A 15656-nucleotide genomic window follows, 5' to 3' on the forward strand; every position below is an offset into this window, starting at 1 on the left:
TTTATCTGGATAATAAACTTCAGTAATATAGTCACATAATGGGAATTGAAGGGAGGTCTATCGTTGCACCGGTTAATTTAATTTATCATGTGATGCAAATAAATTAACAAACTTTTGCTCATTCAGAGAAATGATTACTATTGCAATCCTTCTGTGGTCTAATGTAATGTAAAGTAGATCCTGTGATGATCTAACCATTTATAGAAGAGTCAACACATTAGTCACAATAACCCCAGCCTGCTATATGGTTAAATGTCTCCCATGGGATTGAAGGGGCAGTGGCATTGTGCCTACGAAATTGGTTGATACACAGAATAGTATTGAATGGTTTGTTTTTCAGACTAGAGATAAAGTATTAGGCAAACTTCTGGGACTAAAGGTGGACAAGTCCTCTTGAGCTGATGGCCTGCATCTTAGGGTCTTATAAGAAGTGGCTGCAGAGATAGTGGTTGTAATCTACCAAAATTCCCTGGATTCTGGAGAGGTCCCAGCAAATTGGAAAACCACAAATGTAACACCCCTGTTGAAGGAGGGAGACAGAAAGCTGGAAACTATAAACCAGTTAGCCGAACATCTGTCATTGGGAAAATGTTGGAGTCCATTATTAAGGAAGTAGTAGCAGGACATTTGGAAAATCATAATACAGTCAAGCAGAGTCAGCATGGTTTTATGAAAGAGAAATCATGTTTGACAAATTTGCTAGAGTTCTTTGAGGATGCAACAAGCAGGGTGGATAAAGGGGAACCAGTAAATGTCGTGTATTTGGATTTCCAGAAGGCATTTCATAAGGTGCCACATAAAAGGTTACTGCACAAGAGCTCATGGGGTTGGGGGTAATATATTAGCATGGATAGAGGATTGGCTAACTAACAGGAAACAGCGAGTTGGGATAAATGGGTCAATTTCAGGTTGGCAAACTGTAACTAGTGAGGTGCCACAGGGATTAGTGCTGGGGCCTCAGCTGTTTACAATCTATATTAATGACTTGGATGAAGGGACCGAGTGTAATGTAGCCAAATTTGCTGATGATACAAAGATAGGTGGGAAAGCAAGTTGCGAAGAGGACACAAATAATCTGCAAAGGGATATAAATAGGCTAAGTGAGTGAGCAAAAATTTGGCAGATGGATGAGAAGGTGGGAAAATGTGAGGTTATCCACTTTGGTAGGAAAAATAAAAAAGCAAATTATTTAAATAGAGGGAGACTACAAAATGCTGCAGTACAAAAGGATCTGGGGGTCCTTGCACATGAAACACAAAGTTAGCATGCAGGTGCAGCAAGTAATTAAGAAGGCAAATTGAATGTTGGCCTTTATTGCAAGGGGGCTGGAGTATAAAAGTAGGGAAGTCTTACTACAACTGTACAGGGCATTGGTGAGACCACACCTTGAGTACTGCGTACAGTTTTGGTCTCCTTATATAAGGAAAAGGATATACTTGCATTGGAGGCACTTCAGAGAAGGTTCACTAGGTTAATCCCTGGAGATGAAGGGGTTGCCTTATGAAGAAAGGTTGAGCCTATACTCATTGGAGTTTAGAAGAATGAGAGGTGATATTATTGAAACATACAAGATTCCGAGGGGGCTTGACAGAGTAGATGCATGGAGGATGTTTCCCCTCGTGGGGGAATCTAGAACTTGGGGGCATAATTTCAGAATAAGGGTCACCCATTTAAAACAGAGATGGAGAAATTTCCTCAGAGGGTCATGAATCTTTGGAATTCTCTACCCCAGAGGGCTGTGGAGGCTGGGTCTTATGTTCTTATACTGCGGTGCCCCCCAAGGGTCTGGACTTGGGTATGGAGGGCATCATTTCAAAGTTTGCTAATGACACGAAGCTTGGAAATGCAGTAAACAGTGAGAAGGATAATAGCACACATCAGGAGGACATAGACAGACTGGTGAAATACACAAACACATGGCAGTTGAAGTTTAATGCACAGAAGTATGAAGTGATGCATTTTGGAAGGAAAAATTAGGAGAGGCAGTATATACGAAATGGCACAATAAAAAGGGGATACAGGAACAGAGAGACCCAGGGATTCACATACACAAATCTTTGAAGGTGGCAAGACAAGTTGATAAATCTGTTAAAAAGAGCACACAGGATCCCTGGCTTTATAAATAGATGTAGAGTACACAAAAGCAAGCATGTGATGGTAAACCTTCATAAATCACTGACTAGAGCTCAGCTAGAGTATTATCCAATTCTGGACACCACACTTTAGAAAGGATGTCAAGGTGTTGGACAGCATGCAGAGGAGATATACCAGAATGGAACCATGGATCAGGAAATTCAGTTATGTGGAGAGACTAGAGAAGCTATTATTAGGGACGTGGTAACAGGGCACTTAGAAAATCATAATATGATTAGGCAGAGTCAACACAGTTTTATGAAAGAGAAATCGTGTTTGACAAATCTATTAAGAGTTTTTTGAGGGTGTAACTTACAGGATAGATAAGGGAGAACCAGTGGATGTAGTATATTCAGATTTTCAGAAGGCATTCAATAAGGTTGTTATACAAGATTAGGGCTCACAGGATTGGGGCAATATATTAGCATGAATTGAGGATTGGTAAACAGACAGAAAACAGAGTGTAGGAATAAACGGGTCATTTTCTGGCTAGCTTGTAACTGCTGGAGTGCCGCAAGGATCAGTGCTTGGACCTCAGCTATTTACAAACTATATCAATGACTTGGATGAGGGGGGACCAAGTGCAATACAGGAAACTCCAGGAAACTCTTTTTATCCGGCACCGACGGGACCGGTGTAGTACCGGTTGATCAAAAAGTCCAGATTAGAGGTGTATACTTACTAAGGTACGAGAGCCCCGTACACGGCCGCAGATCCAGGCGTCCCTGTTGCATGGCAACAGGTGCAGGGACCCCGGTTACACGGCCACAGATCCAGGAACCCCGGTTACACGGCCACTAATATGAAGTAAAACTTACCTGAACCTACTCCTGAATTGACGGTTAAGAGAGATTTCCAGTTATTTAGGTGCCGGTAAAAAGAGAGTTTCCTGTATATTCAATTTTGCTGACGAAACAAAGCTAGCTGGGAAAGTAAGCTGTGAGGATGCAAAGAGGCTGCAAAGGGATATAGGCTGATTAAGTGATTGGGCAAGGAGGTGGCAGGTGGAGTATAATGGTGGAGAAATGTGAAATTATCCACTTTGGTAGGAAGAATAGAAAACCAGAATTTTTTTTTTTTTTTTTTTTTATAAAAAGGTGAGAGACTGGTAAATGTTGATATTCAGAGGGATTTGGGTGTTCTTGTATACCAACAACAGAAAGTGAACATGCAAGCAATTAGGAAGGCAAATGGTATGTTAGCCTTTATTGCAAGGGGGTTGGAGTATAAAAGTAAGGAAGTCTTGCTGCAGTTATATAGGGCTTTGGTGAGACGGTGTACAGTTTTGGTCTCCTTACCCAAGGAAGGATATACTTGCATTAGAGATGGAGCAACGAAGGTTCACTAGATTGATTCCTGGGATGAGAGGGCTGTCTTATGAGGAGAGATTGAATAGAATGGACCTATATTCTCTGGAATTTAGAAGAAGAGGTGATCTCATTGAAATGTATAAATTTCTTACAGGGCTCGACAGGGTAGATGCTATGGGGCTGTTGCCCCTGGCTGGAGAGTCTAGAACCAGGAATCAAGAGTCTCAGGATAACGGGTCGCCATTTAAAACTGAGATGAGGAGAAATTTCTTCACTCAGAGGGTTGTGCGTCTTTGGAATTCGCTACCCCAGAGGGCTGTGGATGCTCAGTTGTTGAGTATATTTAAGACTGAGATCGCTAGATTTCTGGCCTCCAGAGGAATCGAGGGATATGGGGATAGGGCAGGAAAGTGGAATTGAGGTCGAAGATCAGCCATGATCTTATTGAATGGCGGAGCAGGCTCGAAGGGCCATATGGCCTACTCCTGCTCCTATTTCTTATGTTCTTCAACTGGGATTATGCTCCTTAGAGCAAAGGTGGTTATGGAGAGATTTAATAAGAGATGTTCACAATTATGAGGAGTTTTGATAAGGAGGAACAGTTGCCATTAGCAGGAGGGTCAGTAACCAGGGGGCACAGGTTTAAGATAATTGGCAAAAAAGTCAGGGGGAGATGGAGATTTTTTTTTAAACTCGGAGTTGTTCTAATCTGGTAGACATTGCCTGAAAGTGTGGTGGAAGTGAATTAAATAGTAATTTTCAAAAGGGAAGCGGATATATAGTTAAAAATATTTTTTTTTTTTTTTTTTTTTTTTTAAAAAAGGACTACAGGTACAGTAATAGCAAGAGGGTTGAAGTATTAGATAGATAGTTCTTTCAAAGAGCTGTATGATTCTATGATTATAAATCAAGGCTCTTAAAAAAAAAAACTTGCATTTATATGGCACCTCTCACCACCTCAGGACGTCCCAATATGCTGAAAGCCTCATCCATGCCTTTGTTACCTCCAAACTTGACTATTCCAATACTTTCCTGGCCGGACTCTCAGCTTGCAGCCTCCGCAAAAAAAAAAAAGACTTTATATCGTGCCTTTCACGACTTCAGGACATCCCAAAGTGCTTTACAGCCAAAGAAGTACTTTTGAGAAATGTAGTCACTGTTGTAATGTAGGAAACGTGAAAGCCAAATTGCACACAGCAAGCTCCCACAAACAGTAAAGTGATAATGACCAGATAATCTGTTTTAGTGATGTTAATTGAGAATAAACATTGGCCAGGACTCTGGGAATAACTCCCCGGCTCTTCTTTGAAATGGTGCCATGGGATTTTTATGTCCACTTGAGGGGGCAGACGGGGCCTCGTTTTAACACCACATCTGAAAGACGACACATCTGACAGTGCTGAGGGAGTGCTGCACTGCACTGGAGTGTCAGCCTAGATTTTTGTGCTCCAGTCTAATAGTGAGAGACTTGAACCCACAACCTTCTGACTCAGAGGCGAGAGCGCTACCAACTGAGCCACGGTTGACACTCGAGCGTAAATTTGAGTTCATCCAAAGCTCTGCTGCCCATATCCTAACTGACATCAAATCACGTTCACCCATCACCCTTGTGCTCGCTGACCTACATTGGCTCCCGGTCCAGCCACGCCTCATTTTAAAAATGTTCATCCCAGTTTTCAAATCCCTCCACAGCTCAGTAAACCTCCTCCAACCCCACAACCCTCCAAGATCTCTGCCCTCCTCTAATTCTGGCTGTTTGCGCATCCCCGATTTTCATCGCTCCACCATCATGCCTTCAGCTGCCTAAATTCTGGAATTCCCTCATAAATCCCTCCACATCTCTCCTCCTTTAAGATGATCTTTAAAACCTACCTCTTTGACCAAGCTTTTGGCCACCTGTCATAACTTGTGGCTCAGTGTCAAATTTTGTTTCATAGCACTCCTGTGAATCACCCTGGGCCATTTTACTACATTAAAAGTAGTTCGTTGGAGTGCTGCCACTAAGCCATGGCTGACACTTAAGGTTTCAGCTTTATTTTCCATCGATAACCTAATGGGGGAAACCCAAGATCCTTACTCTAATCTTATGGTAGCAATCCTGTGTTAGCTATTTCCTTGAAATACACCTGCAATCTGGAGAAAGTCACAAATGCATTTTTGCTGCAGTTTAAACACTAATTGTGTGTGTCTTGGAGAGAGAGGAGCAAAGGAGTAATGCAAGCCAAAGAGGATAATGTTGCCCAACAATCATTGTATATGGCAAGCACACATGGAAAATCGACAATTGCCTTATACACATACCAATATACATCCCAGCTCTACCCGTGTGCCATCACCCTAAACTCCATAATCACAATTGCGTGCTCAGATCACTTGGCTGTCATGAAATCATGGACGAGCCAAAACATCTCCAACCAAACAGCAACAAAAAGCACAACCATTGCAATGATTGAATTCCCCTCCTAAACTGCTCGCATTGGCTAAACCTGACAATGCACTCCCAAGTTAAGATTCAAACCCCATAGTTTATCCTTCACCAAGACCGTTTACTTCCACCTCCATAACAATCGCCCACTTTACTCAAGCCCTTCGTACCTTCCAGCTTGACTTTTCCAACACCCGTCCCACTGGTGTCCAGAGCTCTACCCGAATAAGTTCCAACTCACCCAAAGCTCCACCACCAAGGCACAATTTTAAAATCCTTTTTCATATAAACACAAATCCCTTCATGATCTTACCTCAATCTATCTTAGCAACCTCCTCCAGCCCTACCTCTCAACCTGTGCCTCTTCAGTCTTGACTCTGGCCTCTTGTGCACAAATCCCTCCCTCCACTCTACCAATGGTGGCACAGCCTTCAGTCAGCTTAGTCCTTCTCTCTGGAACTTCCTCCTTGAGCCCCTCCACCCCACCTGCATATATTCCTCCAAATCTGAGCTCTTATTGCTTCGCACCAATTATTCCTTTGTGGAGAACCGTGGAATGTTTGCTTGGCAGTATGCAAGTGCAAGCTGCTGTTGTGCCATCACAACTCCACAATCCAAACATAATGGTTTGTATGCAAAACAGTTACATCCCTTCTAACCTCTCTTGTGCAACAAACAGAATATACATGAAAAGCCACTTGTGAAACTGATCAGAACATAGTTATCAAGTAAGCTTACTCCTAGGATACAAGCCATGCCCCATAGTTCATACTGTACTGGCTATAAAAGCAGATGTGAAGCCACCATGCAATGAAGGCAGGAATATTTTACATAGTGCAGGTGAGTTCTCTGTTGAGATGGAGAACATAAGAACATAAGAAATAGGAGCAGGAGTAGGCCAATCGGCCCCTCGAGCCTGCTCCACCATTCAATAAGATCATGGCTGATCTGATCCTAACCTCAAATCTTCTATCACTCTCCATCCCACCCGAACCCATGTGATCTCCCGGGAGAGGCGAAAAACCAGATAAAAAACCCAATGGCCAATTTGGGAGAAAAAAATCTGGGAAATTCCTCTCCGACCCATCTAGGCGATCGAAACTCTTCCAGGAGATCACTCTGTCCCTATATTTTCTACAGTACTTACCTTCTGTAAAGGCGATCTCCACCCCAGCCAGGAACAGGAATAAAACCATCTCCTGAAATCTAACAGAATTAGAACACAAGAAGTAGGAGCAGAACCAGGCTACACGGCCCCTGGGCCCGCTCCACTACCCACAGGGCCATGACCATTCCGAACCTAGACTCATGTCCAATTTCCTGCCCGCTCCCCGTAACCCTTAATTCCCTTTACTTCTAGGAAACTATCTATTTCTGTTTTAAATTTATTTAATGATGTAGCTTCCACAGCTTTCTGGGGCAGCAAATTCCACAAACCTACCACCCTCTGAGTGAAGAAGTTTCTCATCTCAGTTTTGAAAGAGCAGCCCCTTATTTTAAGATTATGCCCCCTAGTTCTAGTTTCACCCATCATTGGGTTCAAGGAATTTCATTTGAGACAATACAATAGGTTAAACGAACCACAAAAAGCATCTACAAAGTAAGATGCCTGAACAGAAATCAGGTACAGCCAGTCTAATCAACTTGGTTGTTGTAAATACATTCCACAGATGATGATGCATGTCTTTAATCTGACCTCAGTAAAAGTGGGATCTTACTTTCACCTTAGATTTGAAATGTGTTCTTGAATGAGTACCACAAATGTTTAAACCCAGACTTGGGACTAAAGGTTTTACAGAAGCCACACAACATTTGGTTTTTCAACAATAGCGTACAAAATACAAGTATTTCTCTCATAAGAGGAAAGGAATACTTCCTTTGACACAATTCACAACATTTTTTTCACAACAGTTCACAATGCCTACTAGCTATCTGTCTCCCATTTTGCAAATATATAAATTACAATATTTACAAGACTGTGGTGAGAGAAAACCAGCACTCTACATTTTTCAAACCTCTGCATATTAAAAGGCAATATTTGGGCTGACCTAATGTAAAGGTAAGCACCCAGTGCTTTACAATTTGAAGTTCATAACTTAATTTTACTCACCCTGTCTCGCCCTATAGGAAGAGGCATTGCAGTGTAGAGGTTCTTCCTTCCATCAAACACCGGTTTCCGGTCACCAAAAATCTGATTTTTAAAATGTTGAACCATATGTTCAACAATTTCCCTGAAAAGTAAAATAATTATTTCACTTCTGCAGCTGACTGGATATATGCATATTTTATCCAAGCATATGAAAAAATGTCCCAAACTGGCTTAATTCACTTCTATTGTACAAATTCTTAATCCAAGCACAAAATGTTTAACGTCTCATCCGAAAGACAGCACTTCCAACTGTGCAGCACTCCCTCAATACTGCACTGTAGTGTCAGATTTTTGTGCTCCAGCCTTTGGAGTGGGACTTGAACCCACAACCTTCCGACTCGGAGGCGAGAGTGCTTCCCACTGAGCCACAGCTGATCACCTCCATTTACAGGAGTGTGTCCAATTTAATAGCAAAATTTCAAATTGTTACCAAAATTTGGACCGTGCCAATACCGTACTATTTTGCAATATACAGGAAACTTTGGTTTATCCGGAGGTTGTATGTCCAGAAACCTCGATCTACCGGCAGAAATCAGGAGCCGTTTTGTTCGGTTTTTTTTCTTCTCGTGGCTTTGTTTTCAACAGTCGGGCTCTGGAAAGTCTCTCTGAAGCTGTTGCTAAGCTACAGAGATGCTTCCAAGGTACGGACCGACTGTTTACAAGCTGTTGCTAAGCAACAGTGTTTGTTGTCAGATACGGAGATGAAAACCTCCGTATGCTTCAACATTAACTTTGTATGTCCGGCAGTTTTGATAGATCGGCAACAGCTCGGTCCCGGATATAACAGTTTCCTGTATCCTGATGTTCAAGCAATAATAATTGTTACCCTCAATTCTATACGGCCTAGTTGTACTTACACAAGACATTTCACCTCCCTCCACTGACGGCACTACTACAAACATTTTCCAACAAAAGAATTTGAACAGAAGAGTTAAAAGCTTGTGGTATAAATGCAGTGTCACAGTATGTATATTTAGAATAATAGTACTTGTCTGTCGTGTATGGCAAATTTGTCAGCTTAATCATAGTCAATTTATTTTTCATTATTATTATAAATGGTTCAGTGTCGGTATTCTTTTCCTTTCTTGCTGATTATTTTCTACTTTCATTGTAACAGGTCAATCTGCCATGGCACTGCACTTAAGAAGTCAAGGTCAAGTACAGTCTTTGGAGTGAAAGGGCAGAGATGGAGGAACCAGGTTACGTAGACTTAATTCAATCCCCATCTTAAAGTCAGACATTCTGGGAGGAAAGGAATGCTTGCTACCCTGGGTGTTGCAATTTATTTATCCGGTGAGATGAAAGATCATACCTCAGGAGCAGGGAATTTTAACAGAGTACAAGTTCCATTCAATAACCGCTTTCCAGCTTGAGAGAAAACAATGTTTTAATCAATTTATTGTTCAATATTTAGTACTTCTGCCTTTGGGTGGTTTTGGATTGCTACAGTTAACATGATATAAACGTGGCAACGGCGTTAGGAATCAGTGTCATGTGAAATCCAGATTTAATGTGGTATAGATTTATGCCTAATGCATTTGGCACGTTAAGAGTATTAACACAAGGACAGAGCTAGGATGAGGGAGGGGGTCAGGCAGGAAAGAACCAATAATAAAAAAATTAATGTATCCTAATTTTTAACAGTGAAGAAGAAACAGGGGCCTCAGAGACTCTAAGAACAAAATATCTAAAGTTAAAATTAAACTGAAAAAAAAGTATGAGGGAAAGGATAAAAACTGAAAGCAAAACTTACACAAAAGGAAAATAAGGTGGCTTTGTACCCATGCTGAACATCCTCATTGTTTCAGAGAGGGACAATAAGGATGTTCAGACTGGGCAGAAAAGTTCCCAAGCAGCCAGAATGTGCAATTACAAGTTTACATAGGCAAATCCCATACTAAATGTGGATAGATGAAATTATAAATGGGAAAAAGTTGACATAGAAGGTAACAGCACAGAAATCCAATCAGCTCATCTTTTCTAGAGCACTCTAAATCTAATCTCACTGGCATTTATCTTCCTCTGCTTCAAGTGTTTATAAATTGCCCTACAAGACTGATGATTATGATAATGTTAAAGCAACCAGACCACAATTCCCAGAAGCCATTGTACAGCACCAGATTTCCCTGCCTCTACCCGAAGCAGCCCCAAACCCTATACTTGCTCCTTTTTTCCTGGCCTTAACCACAATGTGGCTACTTCCCACTCATATAAGCCCCACTCTCCTGATTTGCAAGCCCCCCACTCAAACTGCTGATATTCCTCACATAAGCCCCACAACTCCTGCCACCATCTCTCTCGATATTAGCCCCACTCCTGGCTCTATCTCTCTCAATATTAGCCCCACTCCTGCCACTATCTCTCTCGATATTAGCCCCACTCCTGCCACTATCTCTCTCAATATTAGCCCCACTCCTGCCACTATCTCTCTCAATATTAGCCCAACACCTGCCACTATCTCTCTCAATATTAGCCCCACTCCTGCCACTCTCTCTCTCTCAATATTAGCCCAACACCTGCCACTATCTCTCTCAATATTAGCCCCACTCCTGCCACTATCTCTCTCAATATTAGCCCCACTCCTGCCACTCTCTCTCTCAATATTAGCCCAACACCTGCCACTATCTCTCTCAATATTAGCCCCACTCCTGCCACTATCTCTCAATATTAGCCCCACTCCTCCTGCCACTATCTCAATATTAGCCCCACTACTCCTGCCACTATCTCTCTCAATATTAGCCCCACTCCTGCCACTATCCCTCTCTCTATTAGCCCCACTCCTGCCACTATCTCTCTCAATATTAGCCCCACTCCTGCCACTATCTCTCTCAATATTAGCCCCACTTCTGCCACTATCTCTCTCATTAGCCCCACTTCTGCCACCATCTCTCTCAATATTAGCCCCACTCCTGCCACTATCTCTCTCAATATTAGCCCCACTTCTGCCACTATCTCTCTCAATATTAGCCCCACTCCTGCCACTATTCAATTCAATTCAAATGCTTTATTGGCATGAAAGTTTACAGGGAACCATATTGCCAAAGCTTACATAACAAAAAGTACAGTTTTCCAACATTCTGTAGGTGTCAAACAATTTTGACCTTCGTTGGGTACAGATAATATTAATTTAAACAGTCGTTGACCCTCGTTGGGTACATTCAGTATTAATTTTTAAACAGTCGTTGGGTACATTCGGTATTGATTTAAACATTCTTAATGTTTATATATGCTATGGGTGTGCTCGTTAGTCCCTCACTGTTCCTCAGGTTGTGACATGTTGTTACATATTGGGCACCAAGGTATGGTCTGTCTCCTTCTCCCAGGGCTAATCTTAATTTTGACAGGTCATCCAATTCTTTGAAATCTGGGGTTGTTTGGATGAGCTTGTCAAAATATGTTTCTTGTTTTGTTGAATTTTTCGCATTTTAGGAGGAAGTGCATCTCTGTCTCAACCTCGCCGGCCAGACATTGATCACATATTCTATTCTCTCTAGGCTGCCAGGATTTCTTGTATCTTCCTTTTTCAATTGCCAGTTGGTGGTCGCTTAGTCTGTACCTGGTGAGGGTCTGTCTCTGTTTTGTGTCTCTGATGGTCGAGAGATAGTCTGCCAGTTTATATTCTCTTTTTAGGGCCCGGTAACATTCTAATCTGCTTTGGCTTTTGGTTATTTTGTTCCAATGTTCCAGGTAGGTTTCTTTGCATTGTTTAATGATTTGGTTCACTCGGATTGGTGTTTGGAGGGCAGTGTTGGTCTGGGACTGGTCAGGGTCCGGCTGAGTAGGAGTACTTAGTTTCAGTAGCAGCTGACTCAGGGGACTCATTTCTGGGTTCAGCTCTTGGGTCTGGAGGGCTTTAAAATGAAGGGTGTCTGGGGAACTAGATTTGAGGTGATTTAGAAAGTTTAGTGCTCGTTTTTGGATGTTTATTATCAGTGGGTATCTGCCTAGTTCGGCTCTACATGCATTTGTTGGTGTTTTCCTTTGGGTGCGAAGAATGCTTCGGCAAAATTCTGCATGTAGGGCTTCTATTGTGTGTTTTTCCCATTTAGCGTACCTATGGTGATTGAGTGGGCCCCATACTTCACTACCGTACAGCGCAATGGGCAGGATTATGCTGTCAAATATTTTGAGCCAGATTTTAATTGGAATTTGGATGTTGTAGAATTTTCTTTTTATTGCATATAGGGCTCTTCGGGCTTTTTCTTTTAGTGCATTCACTGCTATGCTGAAGCTCCCTGATGCTGTGATGGTTAGACCAAGGTAAGTGTAGCTCAGTGTGTCCTATGATGGTATCACTGAGAGTAAACTGGTATTTGTTTTCCTGACATCTGGGCCTTTTTTGAAAAATCATGATGTTGGTTTTCTTTAGATTTACTGTCAGGGCCCAATTTTGGCAGTATTTGTCGAGTAGGTCTAATTGTTGCTGTAATCCTTGTTCTGTGGGAGACAGCAGAACCAGGTCATCCGCATAGAACAGGGATTTCACTTCCCCATCTAGGAGACAGAGACCCGGTGACTCGCTTTGCTCCAGCATGTCTGCTAACTCATTTATGTATATGTTGAACAGGGTCGGGCTCAAATTGCAGCCCTGCCGGACGCCTCTTCTCTGGGTGAAGAAACCGGTGCATTTGTCTCCAATTTTGACACCGCATTTATTTTTCAGATACATCGATTTAATAAGGTCATAGACTTTGCCCCCTATTCCACACTGAAGAAGTTTGTAATAGAGCCCTTCGTGCCAGATAGAGTCAAAAGCTTTCTTGAAGTCAATGAAACAAGCGAATATTTTCCCATTTTTTGTTTGGTGTATATGTTTTCCAATGAGAGTGTGAAGGGTATAGATATGGTCGGTGGTGCGGTGTTTTGGAAGAAAGCCTATTTGATTTTTTCTAAGGATATTATGTTTGTTAAGAAAATCCAGCAATCTACTATTTAGAATACTGCAGAATAACTTCCCTAGACAACTGTTGACACAGATGGCACGGTAGTTATTTGGGTCTGATTTGTTTCCACTTTTATATATGGGAGAGATGAGTCCTTGGCACCAGATATCGGGAAAACAGCCTGAACGTAATATGATGTTGAATAACTTGAGTACAGCACCCTGCATCTCCATATTGCTGAACTTGAGCATTTCATTTTTGATGTTGTCTGGACCACAGGCTTTCTTTAGGTGGAGAGATTTTGTTTTTGTGGCCAGTTCTTTCCAAGTGATTGGGGAGTCTAGAGGGTTTTGGTTGTCTTTAATTGTTGCTTCTAATGTGTGGAGTTTTTCTGTGACATGATGTTGACTTGGGTTTGTTTCGTTTATTGGGATGTCTTTGTAGAGGTTTTCAAAATATGTTCTCCAGATGTCGCCATCTTGGATTGGTAATGCTTGCAATTGTGTTGTACTCAGGTTATTCCACATATCCCAGAATTGATTTTGATTAATGGAGTTTTCAATTTCTTCGAGTCTTTTGTGGGTATAATTTTGTGTTTTGTTCCTAATGGTGTGTTTATATCTTTTGAGGGTCTCATTGTATCTAATACGTAGGTCTGGATTGTTTGGTTGGCGATGCTTTTGGTTTGATATTTTTCTCAGGTCTTTTCTGGCATTTTTGCATTCGTGATCAAACCATTTCTCATTTTTTTGTCTTTTGTAACGTTTCCTCTTCTGTTTCACAAGGTCGGCTTTTACAGCTGCCTCATGGAAGATCATATTTATATCATCTATGGCCATGTTTACACCATCTCTGGTGATCTCATATAGATTTTCTTTAAATTTTGATATTTTACTTGTGAGATCAGGTGAATTTAGTGCTGTGATGAATTTATCTCCACTGTCTGGGGCCCATTTGTATGTCTGGTTTATTTTATGGAGCTTACTGGGTTCCTTTTTTGTGTCTGTAGTTTGGGCAGAAAGTTTAAGGTACACCTTTATTTGGTTATGGTCTGAGAGGGGGGATTGCTGCCTAACAGTGAATGCGTTGATATCGCAGGGGTCCAGGTCAGTGATTGTACAATCCACCACACTAGACCCAAGAGTTGAGGAATATGTGAGTCTCCCTAAGGGGTCCCCTCTGAACCTACCGTTAACTATGTACAGGCCTAAGGCTCGGCAGAGTTGCACTACCTCCCTACCGCTTTTATTTATTTCACAGTCAAGGTTGTTCCGATTTGCGATGGCTGGTGTGACATATAAAGGGGTCTGGCCACACACATGGTTGTTGCCCTGTGGGAGAGATAGTGCCCCCTCCTGCCACTATCTCTCTCAATATTAGCCCCACTCCTGCCACTATCTCTCTCGATATTAGCCCCACTCCTGCCACTATCTCTCTCAATATTAGCCCCACTCCTGCCACTATCTCTCTCGATATTAGCCCCACTCCTGCCACTATCTCTCTCGATATTAGCCCCACTTCTGCCACTATCTCTCTCGATATTAGCCCCACTCCTGCCACTATCTCTCTCAATATTAGCCCCACTCCTGCCACTATCTCTCTCGATATTAGCCCCACTTCTGCCACTATCTCTCTCAATATTAGCCCCACTCCTGCCACTATCTCTCTCGATATTAGCCCCACTCCTGCCACTATCTCTCTCGATATTAGCCCCCTCCTGCAATCCAATCCAGGCCTCATTGCCACCGCTGCTTCAGGTCCTGCACCAGACACAGACTTTACTGTTCACTTTGTCCTTCCTTCTGGTCCCACGCATGCTCAGGATTAGAATAATTGCTTCACAAGACTAAATTTATGGAGAATCCTCTAAGCAATCTTTTAACCCCAAGATCCTGAAAAGAGCAGTAAAAATTATGGTTAACAAGTACTCGAGCAGCAGAAATTTCCCATTCAGGAAACTTATGTTAAAACAGAATTGACTGTTAAAATTATTTCACATTACCTGTTTACTCTTCTTGGGCATTTGTCTGGTTTTATGTCTATATCATAATGGTAGATTTCAATTTTTGGAATGTCCACCTCAAAGAAGTTGGCCTGCAGCTTGATTGGTCGACCCATAGTGCCAAAATCAGGTCTCACAGGTGGTTTGAAAGTTGACAGTGTCTGCACTGGCGGCGTTGGGGAAGATGGATCTAGCAGAGAAATGCAATTGCACGAGAGAATTAAAAAGAGATTTTACGTATAAATCACGTCTACAGTTAACTCAAAATTTCTAGCATTTCTAGAAAGACACACAAGACGTGAATAATTCTTACTGAATCAACAATTCTGACCAAGCTAGGTAACTCCTGTAATAATCAGTGTGCTTTCATAGAATCATACAGCACCATTGTACCCGAATTATTCAATTAGTCCCATTCCCTCGCCCCTCGTAAATTTTTCCATTTCAAGCGAATATTCTCTGCCTCAATGAGAACAATTCCAGTTCCTCCAGTCTCACCACATAACTGAAGTCTCTCATTCCTGGTATAATTCTGGTAAATCTTCTCTGCACCCTCTCCAAGGTCTTGACATCCTTCCTAAAGCACGGTGCCCAGAATTGGACACAATATTCCAGCTGGGGCCTAGCCAGTGTTTTATAAAGGGTTAGCATAACCTCCTTGCTTCGTATTCTATGCCTCCATTTATAAAACCAAGGATCCCATATGCTTCAACAGCTTTATCAACTTGTCCTGCTACCGTCAAAGATTTGTGTC

At 42.0% G+C, this 15656-nt stretch overlaps 1 protein-coding gene across 3 annotated transcripts in view; it reads right to left on the bottom strand.

Annotated features, from left to right (window-relative positions):
* ago2 (argonaute RISC catalytic component 2) overlaps positions 1-15656 on the bottom strand; it is a 108941-nt gene that overhangs the window by 61875 nt on the left and 31410 nt on the right. For all 3 annotated transcript variants that reach the window (XM_085992402.1, XM_085992404.1, XM_085992403.1), the window contains exons 2-3: positions 14903-15092; positions 7979-8099 (exon numbers count right to left, since the gene is read on the bottom strand). In XM_085992402.1, the coding sequence (XP_085848528.1) occupies positions 7979-8099; positions 14903-15092 (311 nt within the window). The remainder of the gene's footprint in view (positions 1-7978; positions 8100-14902; positions 15093-15656) is intronic.

This window comes from Somniosus microcephalus, chromosome 7 (assembly GCF_052327205.1).
Source record: "Somniosus microcephalus isolate GS21.2 chromosome 7, FLI_Smic_1.0, whole genome shotgun sequence".
Classification (NCBI taxonomy): Eukaryota; Metazoa; Chordata; class Chondrichthyes; order Squaliformes; family Somniosidae; genus Somniosus; species Somniosus microcephalus.